The 23,671-nt window shown below is 51.2% G+C and overlaps 2 protein-coding genes across 7 annotated transcripts; both read left to right on the top strand.

Moving 5' to 3' along the window:
- Positions 1-488: 488 nt before the first annotated feature.
- On the top strand, positions 489-4,373 carry LOC109880879 (26S proteasome non-ATPase regulatory subunit 4-like). Of its 2 annotated transcripts, none has more exons than XM_031787475.1 (10): positions 489-625; positions 2,011-2,151; positions 2,311-2,425; positions 2,503-2,589; positions 2,669-2,737; positions 2,829-3,044; positions 3,205-3,313; positions 3,511-3,642; positions 3,722-3,783; positions 3,904-4,373. In XM_031787475.1, exons 1-10 carry the CDS (start codon positions 600-602, stop codon positions 4,078-4,080), a joined length of 1,134 nt encoding a protein of 377 aa, XP_031643335.1. In that variant the 5' UTR covers positions 489-599; the 3' UTR covers positions 4,081-4,373. The 2 variants fall into 2 exon arrangements, with proteins under 2 accessions (XP_031643335.1, XP_031643334.1); XM_031787474.1 differs by having other exon boundaries at positions 495-625; positions 3,719-3,783.
- Positions 4,374-4,757: 384 nt separating this feature from the next.
- On the top strand, positions 4,758-23,637 carry LOC109880894 (zinc finger protein 687a). 5 transcript variants are annotated; one of them, XR_004202540.1, is made up of 12 exons: positions 4,758-4,884; positions 5,660-7,781; positions 8,334-8,601; positions 10,394-10,635; positions 10,783-10,967; positions 18,428-18,604; positions 19,705-19,867; positions 20,018-20,275; positions 20,425-20,781; positions 20,872-20,984; positions 21,155-21,248; positions 21,356-23,637. XR_004202540.1 is itself a non-coding variant. In XM_031787469.1 (11 exons), the coding sequence occupies exons 2-11, from the start codon at positions 5,676-5,678 to the stop codon at positions 22,022-22,024; spliced, it is 4,263 nt and encodes a 1,420-aa protein (XP_031643329.1). In that variant the 5' UTR covers positions 4,759-4,884; positions 5,660-5,675; the 3' UTR covers positions 22,025-23,637. The 5 variants fall into 5 exon arrangements, 3 of the variants coding, with proteins under 3 accessions (XP_031643329.1, XP_031643327.1, XP_031643328.1); XR_004202541.1 differs by having other exon boundaries at positions 4,759-4,884; positions 8,334-8,589; XM_031787469.1 differs by lacking the exon at positions 20,425-20,781 and having other exon boundaries at positions 4,759-4,884; positions 8,334-8,589.
- Positions 23,638-23,671: the final 34 nt, after the last annotated feature.

Genomic DNA, 23,671 nt, shown 5'->3' with positions numbered 1-23,671 from the left:
TCCTTGACATGGTATTTTACAGTATATTGACTTAGGTTTTTGTTTGCAGGAGAGGCAAAGAAGGCCTTAAGCAGGGCCCCAAAAATGTAATATTAGGTGTTCTTGCGTTCACTACTTTTCCTCCCTAATCCACCCTCTTTGTAAAAAGCTCAATGTATTTCTTGTTGATGCTATTTCCAACCATGGCCCTCAAAAGTTGTGCTCTTTTGAATGTTTTGACCCTGATAACCCTGCTCAGCTTCCCTGCTCAGTAAACCAAACCAAAATGTGGATTACAGTCTCTCTTGGTCCATAATGTATGTTAGTGGAGGCTGCTCATAATGGCTGGGAAGGAAGGGCACAGAGGGTGGTATTGGTTCCACAATGAGTTATTTACACTAATTACTGAATTACTACATGGTTTGATGTATTTGATACCATTTCACTAATTATGCTCCAGCCATTCCCATCAGCCCGTCCTCCCCAAGTAAGGTGCCACCAACCTCCTGTGGTGTACGTGTAAGTCATTGTCAACAAATATATGCGCAGGTATTTTTGGGCCGAGCTGCATTTCCCATCGACCATCAGTTCTGGTGACGTAGCAACAAAAAGATTCCAAGATGGGGCTCGAAAGTACTATGGTCTGGTAAGGGAAAGAAAAAAATAATTGTCATGTTTTATTCTTTAAACTAAGTAAGAGGAAGAGTTTGTTTAGTTTAATGTGAACGTGGGTCTTTTTTTATCATGAAATTGCCGTTAACATTAGTTATGTGAACACGTCAGGCTAGCAATCCTAGCCATTTTCCTGAGTCATTTTTGGCTTGCTAATGCTAGCTTCGCTATGACATGCAACGGTTATGATTGCAATAAAATAATTCTGAGAATGTAGAGCAGCTTAGTTCGCAAGATCTACTCCGAGAAGTTGTTTCAAGTAAGGTCGTGATGGATTTTGCCAATGTAGCAAGCTTTTCATCCCGAAACGTATCATTAGCTAGCTAGTATTCTTTGTTATTTTGTGAGCAAGGCAGTGGTTTAAACATAAGGTTCGGTAAACGATTACCTCAGTCTTTGTTTCTGCCTACTGTAAGCTGTTCTGGATAAAAGCTTCCTATGTCAACATCGACAACATTCGCTAGCTGGGCACTTGAATATGTCCCCTACATCAGTCTGTCTAGGGATTAGCAGTAGTATGGGAGAAGGGGGTAAAATGGAGAGTCCTGGTTGGGGAAAACGGTTGGCAGAATGTTACTGTTGCCAGTTAAAGGTGACACTTAGATGCACGTTGCAGAAATGGCTCCGCCATTTCCTTGTTGCTAAAATTCTAATAGTTACTTTTGTCACAAACAAATTATAAGTATAGTGTAGAGCATCACTGTACCATCTAAACCACTGCGAAATATATTTTCCATAACCACATATTGTATTTTCAGTTGTTTTGAAGCTGGTGTACAAAACCAAACGTAAAATACTTGCTTTCAATGAGAATTACATAACTCACATTTCTATGTGAATTTGGTCGGTGAGCCCAAAAACGTACAAATGGCAGCATTAACTCATTTATGCAACCCTGTTCTAAATATAGATATAATACCAGCCACCTTGTCACTGTGCTCTAATACAGGGTTTCCCAAACTCAGCCCTGGTGCACGTTTAGTTTTTTTGTCCTAGCACTACACAGCTGATTCAAATGAACTCATCAAGCTTTGGTGGTTTGAATCAGCTGTGTAGTGTTAGGGCAAAAAACTAAATGTGCACCCAAGGAGGGGCCCCAGGACCAAGTTTGGGAAACCCTGCTCTAGTGGGCCTTTATCGGGGATGGGCAAGTCCAGTCCTCGGGAGCCTAGTTGGTGTCACACTTTTGCTCCAGCTAACACGTCTGACTCCAATAATCAACTAATCATGATCTCTAAATCAGCTGTAGGGATGGGGGGAAAGGTGTGACAACTCTGGCCCCTGAGGACTGGAGTTGCCCCTCCCTGGCCTACATGCTACACTGTGTAACGTATGTACTGTGTTGTCCGTGCCCTTCAGTGTGGACAACAGTGAGTATATGAGGAATGGAGACTTCCTCCCCACCAGACTTCAGGCCCAGCAAGATGCTGTCAACATTGTGTGCCACTCCAAGACGCGCAGCAACCCTGAGAACAATGTGGGCCTCATCACCATGGCCAAGTAAGGAGCTGTGTGTGTGAGATGTCTTTATCCTTCCCTTTGGTCGCAACAAAAATGTTAAACATTCATCATTTAGATATTACAGGATGCCTGGATACTTGTGATTATTTTTAGTGATCGAGTGTAAGAAATGTGTAGTAACTATTGTTCTCTGCGCAGTAACTGTGAGGTGCTGACCACCTTGACTGCAGATGCGGGGAGGATACTGTCTAAACTGCACGCTGTCCAGCCCCGTGGAAACATCAGCTTCTGCACAGGCATCAGAGTGGCACATGTATGTATACTACACAACAATACACTTCAGCTTATTGTACGTCATGACACTGAACCCTGTGTCCTCTCCTCTCCCAGTTGGCTCTGAAGCACAGACAGGGGAAGAACCACAAGATGCGTATAATTGCCTTTGTGGGCAGCCCAGTGGAGGACAACGAGAAGGATGTGAGTGTTCTATCAATGCAGTGTGTTGATAAGTGCATGCATGTCCCCTCTGACATCATTCCCGTCACATTCTCTCTAGCTGGTGAAAATGGCAAAGCGTCTAAAGAAAGAGAAAGTCAGTGTGGACATCATTAACTTTGGAGAGGAGGTACCAAATATCTTACCTCATTTTTATCTCGTCTCATTATTTCTTTATAGCCATCACTGTCTCCCTTATATAACCTCATTTTGGTCTCCAGGAGGTGAACACAGAAAAGCTGACGGCCTTCATCAACACTCTGAATGGGAAGGAAGGAGCAGGGTCCCACCTTGTGACAGTGCCTCCAGGCCCCAGTCTGGCTGATGCCCTGCTGTCCTCTCCTATCCTTGCTGGGGAGGGAGGAGCCATGCTGGGCCTGGGGTCCAGTGACTTTGAGTTTGGAGTGGACCCCAGTGCAGACCCAGAGCTGGCACTGGTGAGAGGGGGAGGACTAGATGGGTCGATCATCATCTCTCACTCTTGTTTTTACACTTTCTAGTTCTCTCTCGCTCTCATTGCCTCTTTTTTGGATGGTTATTATTGTATGCTACAATCTTCCTCCTTTGAACTTTTTCTGCACTCTGTGCCTTCTCCAGGCTCTGAGGGTGTCTATGGAGGAGCAGAGACAGAGGCAGGAGGATGAGACTCGCAGGGCAGCAGTGGTGTCTGCTACTGAGGCCGGGGTTCCCTCGCCTACCGCTGACGGTGAGACAAATACACAACTCTCCATCTACACCATGTACACATAACTATAAACCTCTACCTACAAACGAATCACTCATCTATAGCTGGCAACCAACCAATGCCCATACACTATCTCTCTCCCCTCTCTGTACTTGGATCTTCCCTGGAGGGAGGCACTGCATATGTGGGGCTAAACTGTTAACCACCTCCTGTTCTAGAGTCAGACGAAGCTCTGCTGAAGATGTCAGTCCCCCAGGCTGACACGGCCACGCCCGCTATGCCCGACTTCAGCCGCATGACGGAGGACGAGCAGATTGCCTACGCCCTACAGATGTCCATGCAGGGTGGAGGTCAGTGACATACACCTGTTATAACCAGTTATAACATGGCACAGTCAGTCTGTAACATCTGTCCTATCCTACCCAGCAGAGTTTGGTGCAGAGTCAATGGACATGGACACAGGAGCCCCTGTAGACTCAGAGGGTGCTAAGGTACGGCCAACTCTCTCACACCACTGAGATGAAAGTGTACATGTGTAGCGGACATATCCCGCTTGTTACGCATGCTCAAATGCTCTTGTTTTTCTAGCGTATGTTAATCTCTCTCTGCAGGATGAGGAGGACTATGATGTGATGCAGGACCCAGAGTTCCTCCAAAGCGTCCTGGAGAACCTACCGGGTGTCGACCCCAACAACGAGGCCATCCGGAATGCCATGGGCTCGCTGGCCTCACAGACAGGGTCCAAACCTGACAGCAAGAAAGACAAAGACGATGAGAAGAAGAAATGAACATTTACACAGTAAACATAATAGATACCCTGGTGTTGACCTGTTGACAATGGCTCCTTTAATATAATAGTTGTGCAAACTGTAACCTCAAATGACCTCTAGGTTTTTTTGTATCGCCATACTCAAACAGTTGAATAGGGCTTTCTTTATCTTTGTTGTGTCAAGGTTAATGATGCATGTTTAAAAAATAAAAGTTTGTACTAAAGTGGGACCTTATATCAACCCAAGCACATTCAGTAAGTGTACATTTTATGTGCTGATAATAATAAATACATTTACATAATTCAAGGGAACACCTCGGCTGGTTGTTGTGGAGTTTTGTGCCAAAGTTGACATGCTGTACACACTCCTTACATACCCGTATAAACCATTGATGACTACACAACAGATGTGGTGGAATATGAACTTGACTTTTAGTATAAAAATGTCAGCTGAACATTGATTTTATTGCAAACTATCCCTGTGTAACTAGGTCTTTCTGAAAAGCCATGCTTTGTGAAACCCAAGATACATTGTCTAAATTTTGTCCCTGCAACAAAAGCATGCCCTTGGCTTTGGAGGACATTGTGCCATAAAGGTTATATGATTATACCACTGCCATTTTCAAGAAATGATAGCCAACACTCGCCAGAGCAAGAACAATGCATTACAATATAACACGTATATACGTCAGGAGTGTGGCAAATTGCATACACAGCTTCCAAAGTTGACACGTTATGAACCTGGCAGGACCTATCTCCCCCGTCGTTTCTGGTGACGAACAACTCATGCGTCAAAAAGGAAAGTCGGGAACCGAAGAGCCAGGTAAACAAACCATTTCCTTCACATTTAAAACTAGATATACATTTCTGCTTGTCACATATACCCGTATAAACCACTTATTCAAATGAATATTCTTAAATAATTTCCAATTGTAAGGTTTAAATACCTGAAAAGCAGGCGTTAAAAGGCTTCATTGCTTTGACGACGACGTAGAAAATTCTAGCTAGCTAAGTAATGTTAGCTACGCTAGCTGGTCAGAGGAATGCTAGAAGGGAACTTAACTAGTTAGTGTATGTGTGCCGAGGTGGTTGACAGCTCAGTGTGGTAGCTAGCTACATAGCTAAATACAAATTCTGTGGATAAAATATCCGCAAACTCAGCGAGAATAGCTAGCTAGTACAGCTGCACTGCATGAAACATGTGCAACAAGGGGAAAAAACGCTGTCTGAAAATTAGGCCTAGCTATCGGTCTTTCTGGCTGCCTTTGCTGTACTAACTTGCTAACATTAGCGCAGTAGCCAGTTCACACGAGGGCAGTAGGGGAAGTTTCTGACTTCCAAATAAAGTGGTTGCTTCTAACTGCTAACTCATTCAACAAGTTTGCCAGGTGTGAGGTTTATTGGGTTCTTGTAATTTACTTACATAGCTACCTGAAATGTAGGCTATTCAACATTATGATGATGCACGTTCAAAACAGGAAGTCACATCTACGTTTATCATGAATTATCAAGATTCATAGTATTCGGTCCTGCATCAGGCTTTGGTTGGGTTGGGGACAACAGTGTTTATTTCTCACTCCTGTGTGTCCGTTCTGCAGGTTTTGTAATCCGGGAATGGGGGACATGAAAACCCCAGATTTTGACGACTTGTTGGCAGCCTTCGACATTCCAGACATCGATGCCAAAGAGGCCATCCAGTCTGCACCAGAAGAGGGTGGGGAGGGGTCAGGGAAGGTCGGGAGCAGCGTGTCGGGGGCCGGGGGTCCCTCGCCAAGACCTTCCAGCCCCACTGACTCCCCTCCCAACTCCCAAAGTGAGCCTCCAGTGGTCAGTGTGATTGTTAAGAACAGGGTGAGGCCTGACTCTTATGAAGAGACTGAGGGGTCAGATGAAGAGGATGGGGACAGCCCTGGGGGCAGTGGGACAGAACATGAGGTGGAGACTGGGATCGGAGTCAAGGGGGGCCTGCTGAGTTCACAACTGGCTCCTAGGATGCCTGGTCTGGTCTCCTCAGAACCTCTCCTCCAGAATGGGTTTGAGGGGTCCACAGTCACGCTGGAGCCCAGTGTGAGAGACCAGGGGCTGGGCCAGGCCAACGGGGAGCTCTGGTCAACCTGCTCCCCTCCCACTGCGAGTGAAGGAGGGGGCAGCATTGGAGGCGCAGGGGGGTCGGCCTGCACAACCAAACATACAGTTAATATTCACAACAGACGGAAACCTCTCTCCTCTCATACCTCTGCTGGTCCTATAACCTCCACATCCTCCTCATCATCATTGTCGTCCTCACTCTCTGTCAACCCACACCTCTCTCCTCCCTCCATCCTGAGTGAGGACACTCTGTGCCCTCTCGGGCCTCTTTCCTCCCCCCCTCCCTCCAACGGAAGCCTGAGAGTGGGGGTGAGGCGCATCATGGACTCGGATGAGGACGACTCTGAACCGGATTTGGGAAGCCCGCTAGTGATCCAAGAGAGCCCAGATTCTCCCATGTGCTCCCCTCCCAAATTTCCACGCAGACACCGCCAAGTGTCCTCTTCAGAGCTGTTCAGCTCCCCAACTCCCTCCTCCCCTCCTCTCCTCTCTTGCCCTCCTCCTCTCTCCTCCAAACCCCCTCCCTCGATCTCTCAGACATCTTCCAGCTCTAAACCGCCCCCTCCAGATGAAGTACCCTCCACCCCCAGGTCTCCCTCCCCTCCTCCTGCCCAGCCCCAGGCCCGTCAGTCCTGGCTGGCTGCCGCCCTCTGTAACCCCAGACCCATCTCTAGCCCTGTGATGGAGGAAAGAAACCCGGAACATGTGATCGAGGAGAGGGACTCACCAGAGAGCCCCCCGCCTGACCAGACAGGTTCTGCTATGTCCACTGTGTCCAAGAGGAGCTCCAGCCCTGCACCAACCTCAGCATCAACTCCACAGGGGGCTAGAGAGGGAGAGGAGCCCATGGAGAGTGAGCCTAGCCTGGGGTGCAGGTCAGACAACAGTGAGAAGATGGAGGTTGTGGATGGAAGACAAACAGGAGACACAGAGACGGCTCCGGCCAATTCTACGACAACACCAACAGCCCCCGTTCGCCCACTCAAAGTCCGAATCAAAACAGTCAAGACCCCGACAGGCAGCATCACCAGGACAGTGACACGAGTAGCATCCAAAGGAGCAGGGGGGACCCCCTCAAAAGGCGCAGATGGTTCCAAACCCTCCCCGGGGGGTCGTAAGGTCCTCAGCCGGCCCAAGAGGGTGGCATCTCAGCAGCCTCCGCAGCAGAAGTCAAAGGGTGCCAGCCTCCTGCCTGTGTCTACACTCCAGGATGCAAGTACTGCCATGTTGATGGCCGCCAACAAGGCCCAAAACAAGATGGCCGCCGACAGCAACAAGCCCAAAGTGTCGGCTACGGCTGTCAGCATCACCAAGTCAGCAGCCCTCCCCTCTGTCTCTTCCACCTCTTCCGCCTCCCCCAGATTCAGTCCAGGGGGGGCCGGCGTGCGCAGCCTAGGTCAGAAGACCCTGAATGGGGGTGTGTCTGTGTCCCCCTCCCCCCTCCTCACCCCTCAGGGGGGAAGTAGACCAGCCTCCATAGTGAACAGTACAGGAGCCATTATCTCCAGGAGCCAGTCCAGTCTGGTGGAGGCCTTCAACAAGATCCTCAACAGCAAGAACCTGCTGCCCAGCTACAGACCAGACCTCTGTACACCACTACCACCAGAGTGGGACCTGCCTCTGCCTGCACAGGTAACAGACCTAGGTCTATATTAGGGGTATTCTTATACCATGAGGTCCGGAGCCTGCTGCTTTTCTGTTCTACCTGATAATGAATTGCACCCACCTAGTGTCCCAGGTCTAAATCGGACCCTGATTAGATGGGAACAATGAAAAAACACAGTGGAACTGGCTTTGAGGTCCAGAGTTAAGGTTAATGGGTCTATATCGGCATGGATTCAATATTGCACTAGTAGTGGTTGGGGTAAAAGCGCATGTCCAATTTCTGTTAGACCTTGTGTTCTGTAGATCAATAAATTGCTCTTGTTTATGTTATTTTTTTTTTTTGGTCACACACCAGATAGGTGCAGTGAAATGTGTTGTTTTACAGGGTCAGTCATAGTACTTCGGCACCCCTTGAGCAAATTAGGGTTAAGTGCCTCGCTCAAGGGCACATATTAATCCCCAAAGGGGAAATTTGATTGCACCAGCCAATACATACAAGACCAATGAATATGCATTGTATCTAGAGACATGTCATCGACATAGGTATTGTATTCATGTTGTTCTTCCTTTGTGTCGCAGGGCTACCGCTGTCTGGAGTGTGGCGATGCGTTTGCCCTGGAGCGCAGCCTGGCCCGCCACTATGACCGGCGGTCCCTGAGGATCGAGGTGACCTGTAACCACTGTGCCAAGCGGCTGGCATTTTTCAACAAGTGCAGCCTGCTGCTCCACGCCAGGGAACACAAGGAGAGGGGACTGGTCATGCAGTGTTCCCACCTGGTCATGAGACCTGTCAGTGTAGAGCAGATGATAGGCCAACAGGACACCACTCCCATCGGTGAGAGAGACTGTGAGCTATTACCTTCATATCTCACCTAGGACTGTATACATACAGTGCATTCGGAAAGTATTCAGACCCCTTGACTTTTTTCACATTTTTTTGTTTGTTTACAGCCTTATTCTAAAATGGATTAAGTTGTTTTTCCCCCCTCAATCTACACACAATACCCCATAATGACAAAGTAAAAACAGGTTTTTAGAAATGTTTGCAAATGTCAAAAAAATCAAATTTACACCAGTTTTCAGACCCTTTACTTTGCCGAAGCACCGTTGGCAGCGATTACAGCCTTGAGTCTTGGGTATGACACTACAAGCTGGGCACACCTGTATTTGTGGCGTTTCTCCCATTCTTCTCTGCAGATCCTCTCGAGCTCTGTCAGGTTGGGTGGGGAGTGTCGCTGCACAGCTATTTTCAGGTCCCTCCAGAGCTGTTCAATCGGCTTCAAGTCAGCGTTCTGGCAGGGCCACTCAAGGACATTCAGAGACTTGTCCCGAAGCCACTCCTGTGTTGTCATGGCTGTGTGCTTAGGGTTGATGTCCTGTTGGAAGGCGAACCTTCGCCCCAGTCTGAGGTCCTGAGCGCTCTGGAGCAGGTTTTCGACAAGGAAATCAATGTACTTTTCTCCTTTCAACTTTCCCTCGATCCTGACTAAGCTCCCAGTCCCTGCCGCTGGAAAACATCCCCACAGCATGAGGCTGCCACCACCGTGCTTCACCATAGGGATGGTGCCAGGTTTCCGTCAGACGTGACGCTTGGCATTCATGGTCTGAAAGTCCTTTAGGTGCCTTTTGGCAAACTCCAAGTTGGCTGTCATGTCTCTTTTACTGAGGAGAGGCTTCTGTCTGGCCACTCTACAATAAAGGCCTGATTGGTGGATTGCTGCAGAGATTGTTGTCCTTCTGTAAGGTTCTCCCATCTCCACAGAGGAACTCTAGAGCTCTGTCAGAGTGACCATCTGTTTCTCCATCACTTCCCTAACCAAGACCCTTCTCCCCCGATTGCTCAGTTTGGCCGGGCGGCCAGCTCTAGGAAGAGTCTTGGTGGTTCCAAACTTCTTCCATTTAAGAATGATGGAGGCCACTTCATTTTTTGGTACCCTTCCCCAGGTCTATGCCTCGACACAATCGTCTCTCTGAGCTTTACGGACAATTCCTTCTATCTCATGTCTTGGTTTTTGCTTTGACATACACTGTCAACTGTGGGACCTTATATAGACAGGTGTGTGCCTTTCCAAATCATGTTCAATCAATTGAATATACCCCTGACTTCAGGTGGACTCCAATCAAGTTGTAGAAACATCTCAAGGATGATCATTGGAAACTGGATGCACCTGAGCTCAATTTGGAGTCTGATAGCAAAGGGTCTGAATAGTTATGTAAATAAGGTATTTCTGTTTTACATTTTTTTATACATTTGCAATTATTTCTAAAAACCTTTTTACACCTCATCATTATGTGGTATTGTGTGTAGATTGATGAGGAGAAAAAATTATGTAATACATTTTAGAATAAGGCTGTAACGTAACAAAATGTGGAAAAAGTCAAGGGGTCTGGATACTTTTCAAATGCACTGTAAAGCATCTCAGAGTAGCAGTGCTGATCTAGGATCAGATTTGACTTCGAGATCATAGATCAGTACTCCTACTCTGAGACGCTTTATGAATACTAGTGCAGCGCTGTTTATCAGTACCTATCTACCCCACCTCTCTCTTTACCTCTCACTCTTTTTTTCCTCTTTACCTTTCACTCCCCTTCCCCTATATTCCCCTATCTATCTCCCCATCTCTCTATGCCTACTTCAGGCATGCTCTCTCCCTCCCTCTCCACCTCCTCTGTCCCAGCGTCCTCTGCTCCGGCTGTGACTTCAGCAGTAACCCCGGCAACCCTGAGCCCCGCCCCGCAACTGCAGCAGCCAATCATCAGTAAGAAGGCGACAGAGCCGTTGCTGTACACCAATAACAAGTGTCCTGAGTGTAAGGTGCAGTTCTGCAGCAAGGCTGAGGTGGCTGCCCACTTCCAAGAGGTCAAACCAGCCCTTAACACTGTGAGTAGAGCAGTGTGTGTGTGTTCAAAAATACACAGGACTTTTTCAGTCTAGACGCTGTATGTAATATCTTGTTTCATGGCTTTAGGAGTATCTGCCTTACTGACCTGTGCACCCTCCTTTCCCCATCTGTCTCTCTCCCTCCAGTCCTGTACGGAGTGTTCTCCTCCCATGCTCCTTCCTAACGGCTGCAGTGCCTCTGCTCACGCTCGCATCCACAACCCCCGCCCCCCCCACGTCTGCCCAGAGTGTGGGGGTGTGGCCAAGCAGCCAGCCTTTCAATCCCATTTGGAGGAGGCCTGTCTCCATTTCACACGACGCATCGGATACCGGTGACCTTTCACCCCTCACTCCCTCTGTGGTTGAAGCAAACCTAGTTACTCCCGTAGACACTAATCTAGGATCAGATTACCTTACCACCAAATAGGGCTGTAGCGGTCATGAAAGTTTGCAGAAGTCTGCCGGTCTCAAGGAATTTGACCGTTAATTAACGTAAATATGTGCACCTTTGGAACGTCAATATATAAAAAGTCTATGTAATGTACACCATCACAATAAATTGATTATTTTAGTCAGGTCTAAAACATTTTGATTTGAAGAAAATGTATTTCAGAAGAATAGAATTTGAGTTGGGCTACTGTAGGCCTATGTTATCTGGCTACGCTCTATGCCATAGGCTGTAGGCTTGTTAATTTAGCTTTTAGCTGACAATATATGCCTTTTATTTTATATGATTTGATAGTAAGAACAGTATAATTGAACTTAGCTGGGGGGGAAAAAATCCCATTACAGTGTGTGTTCGCGTATGGAGTAGCTATGTTGAGCATAAAAGTGATCATTTGAAACGGGTCCTATATTCTAGATTTTGAGTTATTTGAGAACTTAAAAATCATAATCGGTCGACCTCTAATCTGTATGCACTCCAATAGTGAATGGAGGCTGCATGCTTTCCCGCAGGTCTGTTTTGACGGAGCATGTGCTTAATATGAGCAGCTGAGAAATAAATATAACAACACTTATTTCACTCCACACATCAAACATTGTTTGAGGAGCATGTTCTGGCTGCCCTACAGGCATGCTCCGGCTGCCCTACAGGCATGCTCCGGCTGCCCTACAGGCATGCTCTGGCGGCCCTACAGGCATGCTCTGGCGGCCCTACAGGCATGCTCTGGCGGCCCTACAGGCATGCTCTGGCTGCCCTACAGGCATGCTCTGGCTGCCCTACAGGCATGCTCTGGCTGCCCTACAGGCATGCTCTGGTGGTCCTACAGGCATGCTCTGGCTGCCCTACAGGCATACTCTGGCGGCCCTACAGGCATGCTCCGGCTGCCCTACAGGTCCTACAGGCATGCTCCGGCTGCCCTACAGGTCCTACAGGCATGCTCCGGCTGCCCTACAGGCATGCTCTGGCGGCCCTACAGGCATGCTCTGGCGGCCCTACAGGCATGCTCTGGCTGCCCTACAGGTCCTACAGACATGCTCTGGCGGCCCTACAGATATGCTCCGGCGGCCCTACAGGTCCTACAGGCATGCTCCGGCTGCCCTACAGGTAGGCTCCTGCTGCCCTACAGGCATGCTCCGGCTGCCCTACAGGCATGCTCTGGTGGCCCTACAGGCATGCTCTGGCTGCCCTACAGGCATGCTCTGGCGGCCCTACAGGCATGCTCCGGCTGCCCTACAGGTCCTACAGGCATGCTCTGGCGGCCCTACAGACATGCTCCGGCTGCCCTACAGGTCCTACAGGCATGCTCCGGCTGCCCTACAGGTCCTACAGGCATGCTCCGGCTGCCCTACAGGCATGCTCTGGCGGCCCTACAGGCATGCTCTGGCTGCCCTACAGGTCCTACAGGCATGCTCTGGCGGCCCTACAGACATGCTCCGGCGGCCCTACAGGTCCTACAGGCATGCTCCGGCTGCCCTACAGGCATGCTCTGGCGGCCCTACAGGCATGCTCTGGCGGCCCTACAGGCATGCTCTGGCTGCCCTACAGGCATGCTCTGGTGGTCCTACAGGCATGCTCTGGCTGCCCTACAGGCATACTCTGGCGGCCCTACAGGCATGCTCCGGCTGCCCTACAGGTCCTACAGGCATGCTCCGGCTGCCCTACAGGTCCTACAGGCATGCTCCGGCTGCACTATAGGCATGCTCTGGCGGCCCTACAGACATGCTCCGGCGGCCCTACAGGTCCTACAGGCATGCTCCGGCTGCCCTACAGGCATGCTCCGGCTGCCCTACAGGCATGCTCCGGCTGCCCTACAGGCATGCTCTGGCTGCCCTACAGGTCCTACAGGCATGCTCTGGCTGCCCTACAGGTCCTACAGGCATGCTCCGGCTGCCCTACAGGCATGCTCTGGCGGCCCTACAGGCATGCTCGGGCTGCCCTACAGGTCCTACAGGCATGCTCTGGCGGCCCTACAGGCATGCTCGGGCTGCCCTACAGGTCCTACAGGCATGCTCTGGCGGCCCTACAGACATGCTCCGGCGGCCCTACAGGTCCTACAGGCATGCTCCGGCTGCCCTACAGAGCATGCTCCAGCTGCCCTACAGGCATGCTCTGGCTGCCCTACAGGCATGCTCCGGCTGCCCTACAGGCATGCTCCGGCTGCCCTACAGGCATGCTCCGGCTACCCTACAGGCATGCTCCGGCTGCCCTACAGGCAGGCTCCGGCTGCCCTACAGGCATGCTCCGGCTGCCCTACAGGCATGCTCTGGTGGCCCTACAGGCATGCTCCGGCTGCCCTACAGGTCCTACAGGCATGCTCTGGCGGCCCTACAGACATGCTCCGGCGGCCCTACAGGTCCTACAGGCATGCTCCGGCTGCCCTACAGGCATGCTCCGGCTGCCCTACAGGCATGCTCCGGCTGCCCTACAGGCATGCTCCGGCTGCCCTACAGGCATGCTCTGGCTCCCCTACAGGCATGCTCTGGCGGCCCTACAGGCATGCTCTGGCTGCCCTACAGGCATGCTCTGGTGGTCCTACAGGCATGCTCTGGTGGTCCTACAGGCATGCTCTGGCTGCCCTACAGGTCCTACAGGCATTCTCTGGCTGCCCTACAGGTCCTACAGGCATGCTCTGGCTGCCCTACAGGCATGCTCTGGTGGCCCTACAGGCATGCTCCGGCTGCCCTACAGGTCCTACAGGCATGCTCTGGCGGCCCTACAGGCATGCTCCGGCTGCCCTACAGACATGCTCCGGCGGCCCTACAGGTCCTACAGGCATGCTCCGGCTGCCCTACAGGCATGCTCCGGCTGCCCTACAGGCATGCTCTGGCTTCCCTACAGGCATGCTCTGGCGGTCCTACAGGCATGCTCCGGCTGCCCTACAGGTCCTACAGGCATGCTCCAGCTGCACTATAGGCATGCTCTGGCGGCCCTACAGACATGCTCCGGCGGCCCTACAGGTCCTACAGGCATGCTCCGGCTGCCCTACAGGCATGCTCCGGCTGCCCTACAGGCATGCTCCGGCTGCCCTACAGGCATGCTCCGGCTGCCCTACAGGCATGCTCTGGTGGTCCTACAGGCATGCTCTGGTGGTCCTACAGGCATGCTCTGGCTGCCCTACAGGTCCTACAGGCATGCTCTGGCTGCCCTACAGGCATGCTCTGGTGGTCCTACAGGCATGCTCTGGCTGCCCTACAGGCATGCTCTGGTGGTCCTACAGGCATGCTCTGGCTGCCCTACAGGCATACTCTGGCGGCCCTACAGGCATGCTCCGGCTGCCCTACAGGTCCTACAGGCATGCTCTGGCTGCCCTACAGGTCCTACAGGCATGCTCCGGCTGCCCTACAGGCATGCTCTGGCGGCCCTACAGGCATGCTCCGGCTGCCCTACAGGTCCTACAGGCATGCTCTGGCGGCCCTACAGACATGCTCCGGCGGCCCTACAGGTCCTACAGGCATGCTCCGGCTGCCCTACAGGCATGCTCCGGCTGCCCTACAGGCATGCTCCGGCTGCCCCACAGGCATGCTCCGGCTACCCTACAGGCATGCTCCGGCTTCCCTACAGGCACGCTCCTGCTGCCCTACAGGCATGCTCCGGCTGCCCTACAGGCATGCTCTGGTGGTCCTACAGGCATGCTCTGGTGGCCCTACAGGCATGCTCTGGCGGCCCTACAGGCATGCTCCGGCTGCCCTACAGGTCCTACAGGCATGCTCCGGCTGCCCTACAGGCATGCTCTGGCGGCCCTACAGGCATGCTCGGGCTGCCCTACAGGTCCTACAGGCATGCTCTGGCGGCCCTACAGGCATGCTCGGGCTGCCCTACAGGTCCTACAGGCATGCTCTGGCGGCCCTACAGACATGCTCCGGCGGCCCTACAGGTCCTACAGGCATGCTCCGGCTGCCCTACAGAGCATGCTCCAGCTGCCCTACAGGCATGCTCTGGCTGCCCTACAGGCATGCTCCGGCTGCCCTACAGGCATGCTCCGGCTGCCCTACAGGCATGCTCCGGCTACCCTACAGGCATGCTCCGGCTGCCCTACAGGCAGGCTCCGGCTGCCCTACAGGCATGCTCCGGCTGCCCTACAGGCATGCTCTGGTGGCCCTACAGGCATGCTCCGGCTGCCCTACAGGTCCTACAGGCATGCTCTGGCGGCCCTACAGACATGCTCCGGCGGCCCTACAGGTCCTACAGGCATGCTCCGGCTGCCCTACAGGCATGCTCCGGCTGCCCTACAGGCATGCTCCGGCTGCCCTACAGGCATGCTCCGGCTGCCCTACAGGCATGCTCTGGCTCCCCTACAGGCATGCTCTGGCGGCCCTACAGGCATGCTCTGGCTGCCCTACAGGCATGCTCTGGTGGTCCTACAGGCATGCTCTGGTGGTCCTACAGGCATGCTCTGGCTGCCCTACAGGTCCTACAGGCATTCTCTGGCTGCCCTACAGGTCCTACAGGCATGCTCTGGCTGCCCTACAGGCATGCTCTGGTGGCCCTACAGGCATGCTCCGGCTGCCCTACAGGTCCTACAGGCATGCTCTGGCGGCCCTACAGGCATGCTCCGGCTGCCCTACAGACATGCTCCGGCGGCCCTACAGGTCCTACAGGCATGCTCCGGCTGCCCTACAGGCATGCTCCGGCTGCCCTACAGGCATGCTCTGGCTTCCCTACAGGCATGCTCTGGCGGTCCTACAGGCATGCTCCGGCTGCCCTACAGGTCCTACAGGCATGCTCCAGCTGCACTATAGGCATGCTCTGGCGGCCCTACAGACATGCTCCGGCGGCCCTACAGGTCCTACAGGCATGCTCCGGCTGCCCTACAGGCATGCTCCGGCTGCCCTACAGGCATGCTCCGGCTGCCCTACAGGCATGCTCCGGCTGCCCTACAGGCATGCTCTGGTGGTCCTACAGGCATGCTCTGGTGGTCCTACAGGCATGCTCTGGCTGCCCTACAGGTCCTACAGGCATGCTCTGGCTGCCCTACAGGCATGCTCTGGTGGTCCTACAGGCATGCTCTGGCTGCCCTACAGGCATGCTCTGGTGGTCCTACAGGCATGCTCTGGCTGCCCTACAGGCATACTCTGGCGGCCCTACAGGCATGCTCCGGCTGCCCTACAGGTCCTACAGGCATGCTCTGGCTGCCCTACAGGTCCTACAGGCATGCTCCGGCTGCCCTACAGGCATGCTCTGGCGGCCCTACAGGCATGCTCCGGCTGCCCTACAGGTCCTACAGGCATGCTCTGGCGGCCCTACAGACATGCTCCGGCGGCCCTACAGGTCCTACAGGCATGCTCCGGCTGCCCTACAGGCATGCTCCGGCTGCCCTACAGGCATGCTCCGGCTGCCCCACAGGCATGCTCCGGCTACCCTACAGGCATGCTCCGGCTTCCCTACAGGCACGCTCCTGCTGCCCTACAGGCATGCTCCGGCTGCCCTACAGGCATGCTCTGGTGGTCCTACAGGCATGCTCTGGTGGCCCTACAGGCATGCTCTGGCGGCCCTACAGGCATGCTCCGGCTGCCCTACAGGTCCTACAGGCATGCTCTGGCGGCCCTACAGACATGCTCTGGCGGCCCTACAGGTCCTACAGGCATGCTCCGGCTGCCCTACAGGCATGCTCCGGCTGCCCTACAGGCATGCTCCGGCTGCCCTACAGGCATGCTCCGGCTGCCCTACAGGCATGCTCCGCTGCCCTACAGGCATGCTCTGGCTTCCCTACAGGCATGCTCTGGCGGCCCTACAGGCATGCTCTGGCTGCCCTACAGGCATGCTCTGGTGGTCCTACAGGCATGCTCTGGCTGCCCTACAGGTCCTACAGGCATGCTCTGTCTGCCCTACAGGTCCTACAGGCATGCTCTGGCTGCCCTACAGGCATGCTCTGGCTGCCCTACAGGTCCTACAGGCATGCTCTGGCTGCCCTACAGGTCCTACAGGCATGCTCTGGCTGCCCTACAGGCATGCTCTGGCTGCCCTACAGGTCCTACAGGCATGCTCTGGCTGCCCTACAGGTGCTATTCCTCCCAAACTCTGTATGCCATGGGTTCTCCAGCCCTGTTCCTGTAGCTACCCAGTGCTCCATTTGAGAAACCAAGTGAAATCTGTTTGAGAACATCGGTAGTGACATATTTTCGCAATGAAACATATTTCACTAAACTGTTGACAGCCCGTCTGCGCGCTGGAGATAGGGGAGGAGATGGAAACGCATGGTGGTGAGATTCTGTATAGCTAAAGGTAATGTGTCACCCAATTAATTATGAAAATATAAAAAATGCACTATTACTAGGCTATTCAAAATCAAATTCACTATCATTGTAGGCTAACTGTAAGCTGCCCTGCCCGATAAATGAAGCAGCAACATGGCATAGGCCTATACGTTCTCTTCCAGAATCATGGATAGAAATGTTGGAGTGTAGCATAAGGTAACCAGTCCATCCAGTATGCATAATAATACAGCCCACACTGAAAGGCCATTACTAGAATTAGTTTAATTTTGTAGTATAGGCTAGACCAATTATGCACCAAAGACATCTTAAATCAGTTTTGTTTTATGTTTTTCTACCGTGCATAATATGATGTATGCTATGTATTGTATAACAAGCTTGGGCTCATAATAGAAGCCTATGCATAAGCTCTGTGTGTTTGGAATCATCACCTTAGAAAGCGCTGTCCATTTCGTTGTGTTAGGCTTTGAAACAACATCCACAACGATCATATTTTGCACTGGTCCAACCTGCTGTTGAACTTCTTTCTTCAAATGAATTATCACAGTGAGTTTTAAAAGTACGATAGTCCTACTGTTTTGATGATTAGTGTTTGATTATATTTTCCATTGATGTCAGAGTGGTTAGAGGACGATAGAGCCCTGAGTACCAGGCCATTAGGACCTGATGGAGGGACACTAGAGCCCGGAGTACCAGGCCATTAGGACCTGATGGAGGGACACTAGAGCCCGGAGTACCAGGCCATTAGGACCTGATGGAGGGTCAGTAGAGCCCGGAGTACCAGGCCATTAGGACCTGATGGAGGGTCAGTAGAGCCCGGAGTACCAGGCCATTAGGACCTGATGGAGGGACAGTAGAGCCCTGAGTACCAGGCAATTAGGACCTGATGGTAGTTAGCGTCTTGAGTACTATTTACACATGTCCAGAGTGCATAAGAGGAGATTACCATGACTAAACAATTACGTGGAATTTTACTGTGGTCATGACTCTTGACTGCCAGTGTGTTGGTAATATAGTCACCGCAACAGCCACCAACCCATGCTTTAACCATTAGGAGGATGAAGAAATATCTGACACTGAATCAGTGTTTAGGGACAACATCTACAACGATGTTTCTCTCTCTGTCTGTCTGCAGGTGTTCTAGTTGTCAGGTGGTGTTCGGAGGGTTAAACTCGGTCAAGTCCCATATCCAGACGGCCCACTGTGAGGTGTTCCATAAGTGTCCCAGCTGCCCGATGGCCTTCAAGTCCTCCCCCAGCGCCCAGAGCCACATCAACACCCAGCACCCCACACTCACTGGAGGACAGGCCAAGTATGTACACACACACACTGGTTGTGTTCTCAGATTTTTTCAATTTAAATTTTTAAATTTCACCTTTATTTAACCAGGTAGGCCAGTTGAGAACAAGTTCTCATTTACAACTGTGACCTGGCCAAGATAAAGCAAAGCAGTGCAACACAAACAACAACACAGAGTTACACATGGAATAAACAAACATACAGTCAATAACACAATATAAAAATCTATATACAGTGTGTGCAAATGGAGTAAGGAGGTAAGGCAATAAATAGGCCATAGTAGTGAAGTAATTACAATTTAGCAAATTAACACTGGAGTGATAGATGTGCAGATGATGATGTGCAAGTAGAATTCCTGGTGTGCAAAAAAAGTAAATAAAATATGGGGATGAGGTAGGTAGATTGGATGGGCTATTTACAGATGGGCTGTGTATGGCTGCAGCGATCGGTGCTCAGATACCTGATGCTTAAATTTAGTGAGGGAGATATAAGTCTCCCAACTTCAGCAATTTGTTCCAGTCATTGGCAGCAGAGAACTGGAAGGAAAGGCAGCCAACGGAGGAATTGGCTTTGGGGGTGACCAGTGAGATATACCTGCTGGAGCGCGTGCTACGGGTGGGTGTTATGGTGATCAGTGAGCTGAGATAAGGCGGAGCTTTACCTAGCAAAGACGACCTGGAGCCAGTGGGTCTGGCGACTAATATGTAGCGAGGGCCGACGAGAGCATACAGGTCGCAGTGGTGGGTGGTATATCGGGCTTTGTTGACAAAACGGATGGCACTGTGATAGACTGCATCCAGTTTGCTGAGTAGAGTGTTGGAGGATATTTTGTAAAAGACATCGTCGAGGATCGGTAGGATAGTCAGTTTTACGAGAGTATGTTTGGGAAGGAGAGTTGACAGTCTAACCAGACATCTAGGTATTTGTAGTTGTTCACATATTCTAAGTCAGAACCGTCCAGAGTAGTGATGCTAGTCGGGCGGGCGGGTGCGGGCGGGCAGCGATCGGTTGAAGAGCATGCGTTTAGTTTTACTAGCGTTTAAGAGCAGTTGGAGGCCACGGATGGAGTGTTGTGTGATATTGAAGCTTATACCCTTCACTCCTTCCTTACAGGATGATCTACAAGTGTGTGATGTGTGACACGGTATTTACCCAGAAGCCACTGCTGTACGTCCACTTTGACACCCACCTAGTCAAGCAGAAGGTGCACGTGTTCAAGTGTCCTGAGTGCCCCAAGCTCTACGCGCAGAGAAGTTCCATGCTGGAGCACATCAAGGTACATCTATGGGTTCCCCTCTCACACAATCCTTCTCCAGACTGGGTTTGGGTCGGTCAGTTCTGTTGATATGAAATGTAGCTTAACTTTCCTCCATCTCCCTATCTGCTGTGTTCCTTTCTCTATCCTCCTTCCCCTTCCCTCGCTCAGACTACTCACAGAGGCCCTGCGGTCAAACAGGAAGTTCCCGTTGCCATGCCGCCCTCCCCCGCCCCTCCCCCCCGGGTGCGGAGCTTGGTGAAGACAGAGAGCTCTGACGGAGAGGAGTGGGGAAGGGAGGAAGAGGAGGAGGAAGAGAGGGATGGAGAGAGCAGTAAGACAAGCCCAGGGTGGAGCTGTGCTCCCTGCCATGCCCGCTACGCTGACAGAGAGGACTACATTACCCATATGGCCGAGCAGCATGGCAAGGTGAGGAACATAGCCTGCACATAGACTACACATAAAGACAGTTAAATGTTTCATGCAGTAGTGATATACTGTTTGATGTGCAGTACAGTAGATTGATTCTGAATCGGTTCTAACTGATCAGTGATCCATTGTATCTTCTGACCCTCTAGGTCAGGCCTACTCTACTGCCGGCCCACGGGCCCAGTCCTGCCCAAAATTAACCCCTAACTGGCCCTTAAATGAATCACCTAATCATCACAGGCCCAATCCTCACTTGAGAAAAGTTATGCTTAATACGTCACTTACGTTCTTCCATCAAAATACGATCAGAGTTTATTTATGCTCAACTTTGAGCTCCCCAGGTGTTTCTCAAGTTGGGATTGGGCCCGATCATATAGGTTATAAAGTCATATCATGTATATCTAAAGTTCTGGAGCACAGTCACCTCTCACATGAAGTGGAGGGATCCAGGAAAGTTTGCCCTCTTTTTTTTCTTTGAAGAACAGATTTTCAGCCGTTTTTCCTCAGTAAGCATCATTGTCTTTAGTAGCCTTTCTGTTTTTAAACTAGGGGAGCTGAGGGGACTGTTCACTGTAAGGTGCCTGTGTTTTGTGTAGATCCTGAAGAAGTTCCCATGTAGTCTGTGTGAGAACTCCTTCTCCTCCACGTCCAGCCTCAGACGCCACATCAGAGTCAAACACAAGGGCATCAAACGAGCCTTCCACTGCCGGTGAGTATGCACACTACACCCTAACCTCTACATACCCTACCCCCACGTCAGAGTCTAAATGAGTCATCCACTAAGTATGCACACTACACGCTAACCCCTATACTACCCTACAACAGCTGTATCTCACCTTAACCCCTACACTAAACCCTAACGTGTGTTTGTGTGTGTAGGTTGTGTGGTGAGGGTAAGAGGACGTTCAGCAGTAGACTGGTGTTGGAGAGACATGTCCAGCTGAGACACAGCATGTCAGCTCTGGACACAAAGGTACAGTTCCACTTTCTCTCACAACTACCGACTGCAGCCTTTATATAGGAAGACCGGTTATTAATGCTAAATGTCATTAACTCTAATTCTCTCTGTCTGTCTGTCAGCGAGGGAGGGGTGCAGAAGGGGCCGACAGTTCCTCGGAGCAGGACGGAGGCTCCAACCCTCCGTTCACTGTTTCAGCTGAGGAAGACGGAGGAGGAGGGTTGAAGACTGAGGAGGAAGAGGACGATGTGACCGAGGGCATCATCCCTGCTAAGAGATCTCGCGTCACCTCCTCGGCCCCCCCTCCCCAGCCAGAGTCTGGGTTCCACTGTACTCCGTGTGGCTTCACCACCGAGGACCGCGCCGTCTTCCTGGACCACATCCCCCAGCACCGCTCCGAGGCCCTGGGGGGAGGAGTCAGCCTGCAGTGTCTACAGTGTGGAGCCTGCTTTGCCTCCGCCCCCTCCCTCTCCCGCCACCGCTTCATCAGCCACAGGGTTCGAGACACACCCCCTGACAACCACAGCCGTCACGGCCATAACGACTGCTCCCTGACACCATCGCCCGGCAACGGCGGTAACCACAGTGACGGGAGTCCCAGAGGGGGTTCCCTGCCGGGGTCTCCCTCTTCCTCGTCTCACCCCCCCACACCGCTGGGGGAGGACGGGGAGGGCAGGGTGGGGTGTAAGGTGTGTGGGAAACGCTTTGAGAAGGTTTCGGATCTGAACACACACTTCAGGACTCACGGCATGGCCTTCATCACCGCACGCAAGACAGACAAACCTGTCTAAGAGAGAGGGAGGGGAAGGTAGAGAAGGAGGAGGAGAGAGAGAGGGGAGATGATATTTTGGAGGGAAGGAGGGTGAGAGAGTACTATAAACTGCAGATATTTTAGTAAGAGAGAGGAGGTATGGGAAGGAAAGCTCTTCACTGTAAACCGTTCTTCAGCAGTGTGTTCCTGTCATCACTTATCCAACACACAAGCACATTGTGATAACAGTTGTTGTTTTCATTCAATTCTTTCTTATTTAATTTTCTGTCACATTTGTTATATGGCAGCCATAACCTGTGTGTGTTTGTCTGACTGATTCTGGACGCAGTACCTCAGGTGCTATACCTGTCTAAACTGAGATAGTATTAATATCTTCTCACTGAGTTGTAAACAGTGGAGGCTGTTGAGAGGAGGACGGCTCATAATAATGGCTGGAACGGAACACATGGAAAGGCATCAAACACATGGTTTCCATGTGTTTGATGTAGTTAATACCATTCCACTGATTCCACTCCAACCATTACCACGAGCCCATCCTCCCCAATTAAGGTGCCACCAACCTCCTTTGGTTGTAAATGAGTTATGAGTTATGAAACGGATTATTACAGGTTATATTACCAAATAACACTTCCATTCAGAAGTGTACTTTTTAAAATGGAGACCGTTAACCACCAGTCAGTCTACAGCTGAGTTCTATTAGGTTTCTGTTGTCTGTCATCAACAGGGAATGTGACTGGTGTTGGAAGAGACTAGTCAACATGGGGGTGTGATTTGCTTATTGATTTGAATGTTTCTGTTTTCTATGGTTCATCCAAGCACAGAATCTCACAGTGGATTGGTGACAGCCACCACTGGTCTTTCTCTGTGTCGAGCCCGTCCCAGTTCTCATTCTCACTATTGCATTGATTTTCTTATAGTTTTGTTCATAGTATTTGATTTAAGGGTTTGTGTATGTGCAGGTATTTGTTTTTCATTGTAAGCTCTGGATTGGCTTTGTCTGTTGAATGTTCTCCATTCTCATCCCCGTCCGTCTAGCCATATAGGATGATCAGGGATGAGATTGGCTCCACAGAGACGTCAGGCAGAGTATTCCTGTTGATCCGGCCTTGTAACATCAGGAATTCCAGATGAATCAGGAAACATCCCATCTCAAGATGACCCTCTATAACCTGGAGGGGTTGGGTTGGACCCTTCCATTACTAAAGTGTGGTTGTACTTGACCACAACTGAACCATAACCATGTAAATATGAGTACTAGACATCTATCCTCTTTCTCTCTCTGAGAGGGAGGGAGATATGGATGGAGTGATAGTGAAACTCCTGGTGTTGGAGGAGAGGTGTGAGGGGTTGAGGACAGTGATTGTATGCTAAAGAAAAGCATGTAAGGCGTGTTGAACTACAGTAAAACTCAAAGATATCTTTAAGTTAAAGATTAGTCACCCATCAGCGGTGTTAACTGTTCTCTTCTACTCTTTTGATAAAGGTATTGTGTGCGTGTCTCCAGCTAGAGTTTCTTCAGTCTTCAGAGATTACAATGTTAACACACAGCCCTCTTTCCCCCTGTAACCCAATTCTATGTTTTCTTTCTTGCGTAGAGCATTTCTAATAAAATACCCAGAGAAAGTGATTATTATATTCTGAGTCTTATTTGAGCTTCTGTCAGTTG

The sequence above is a fragment of the Oncorhynchus kisutch genome, linkage group LG13, assembly GCF_002021735.2.
Source record: "Oncorhynchus kisutch isolate 150728-3 linkage group LG13, Okis_V2, whole genome shotgun sequence".
NCBI classification, from domain to species: Eukaryota; Metazoa; Chordata; class Actinopteri; order Salmoniformes; family Salmonidae; genus Oncorhynchus; species Oncorhynchus kisutch.
The sequence above is the reverse complement of the archived record's forward strand: the minus strand, read 5'-3'. Positions and strand labels throughout refer to the sequence as shown.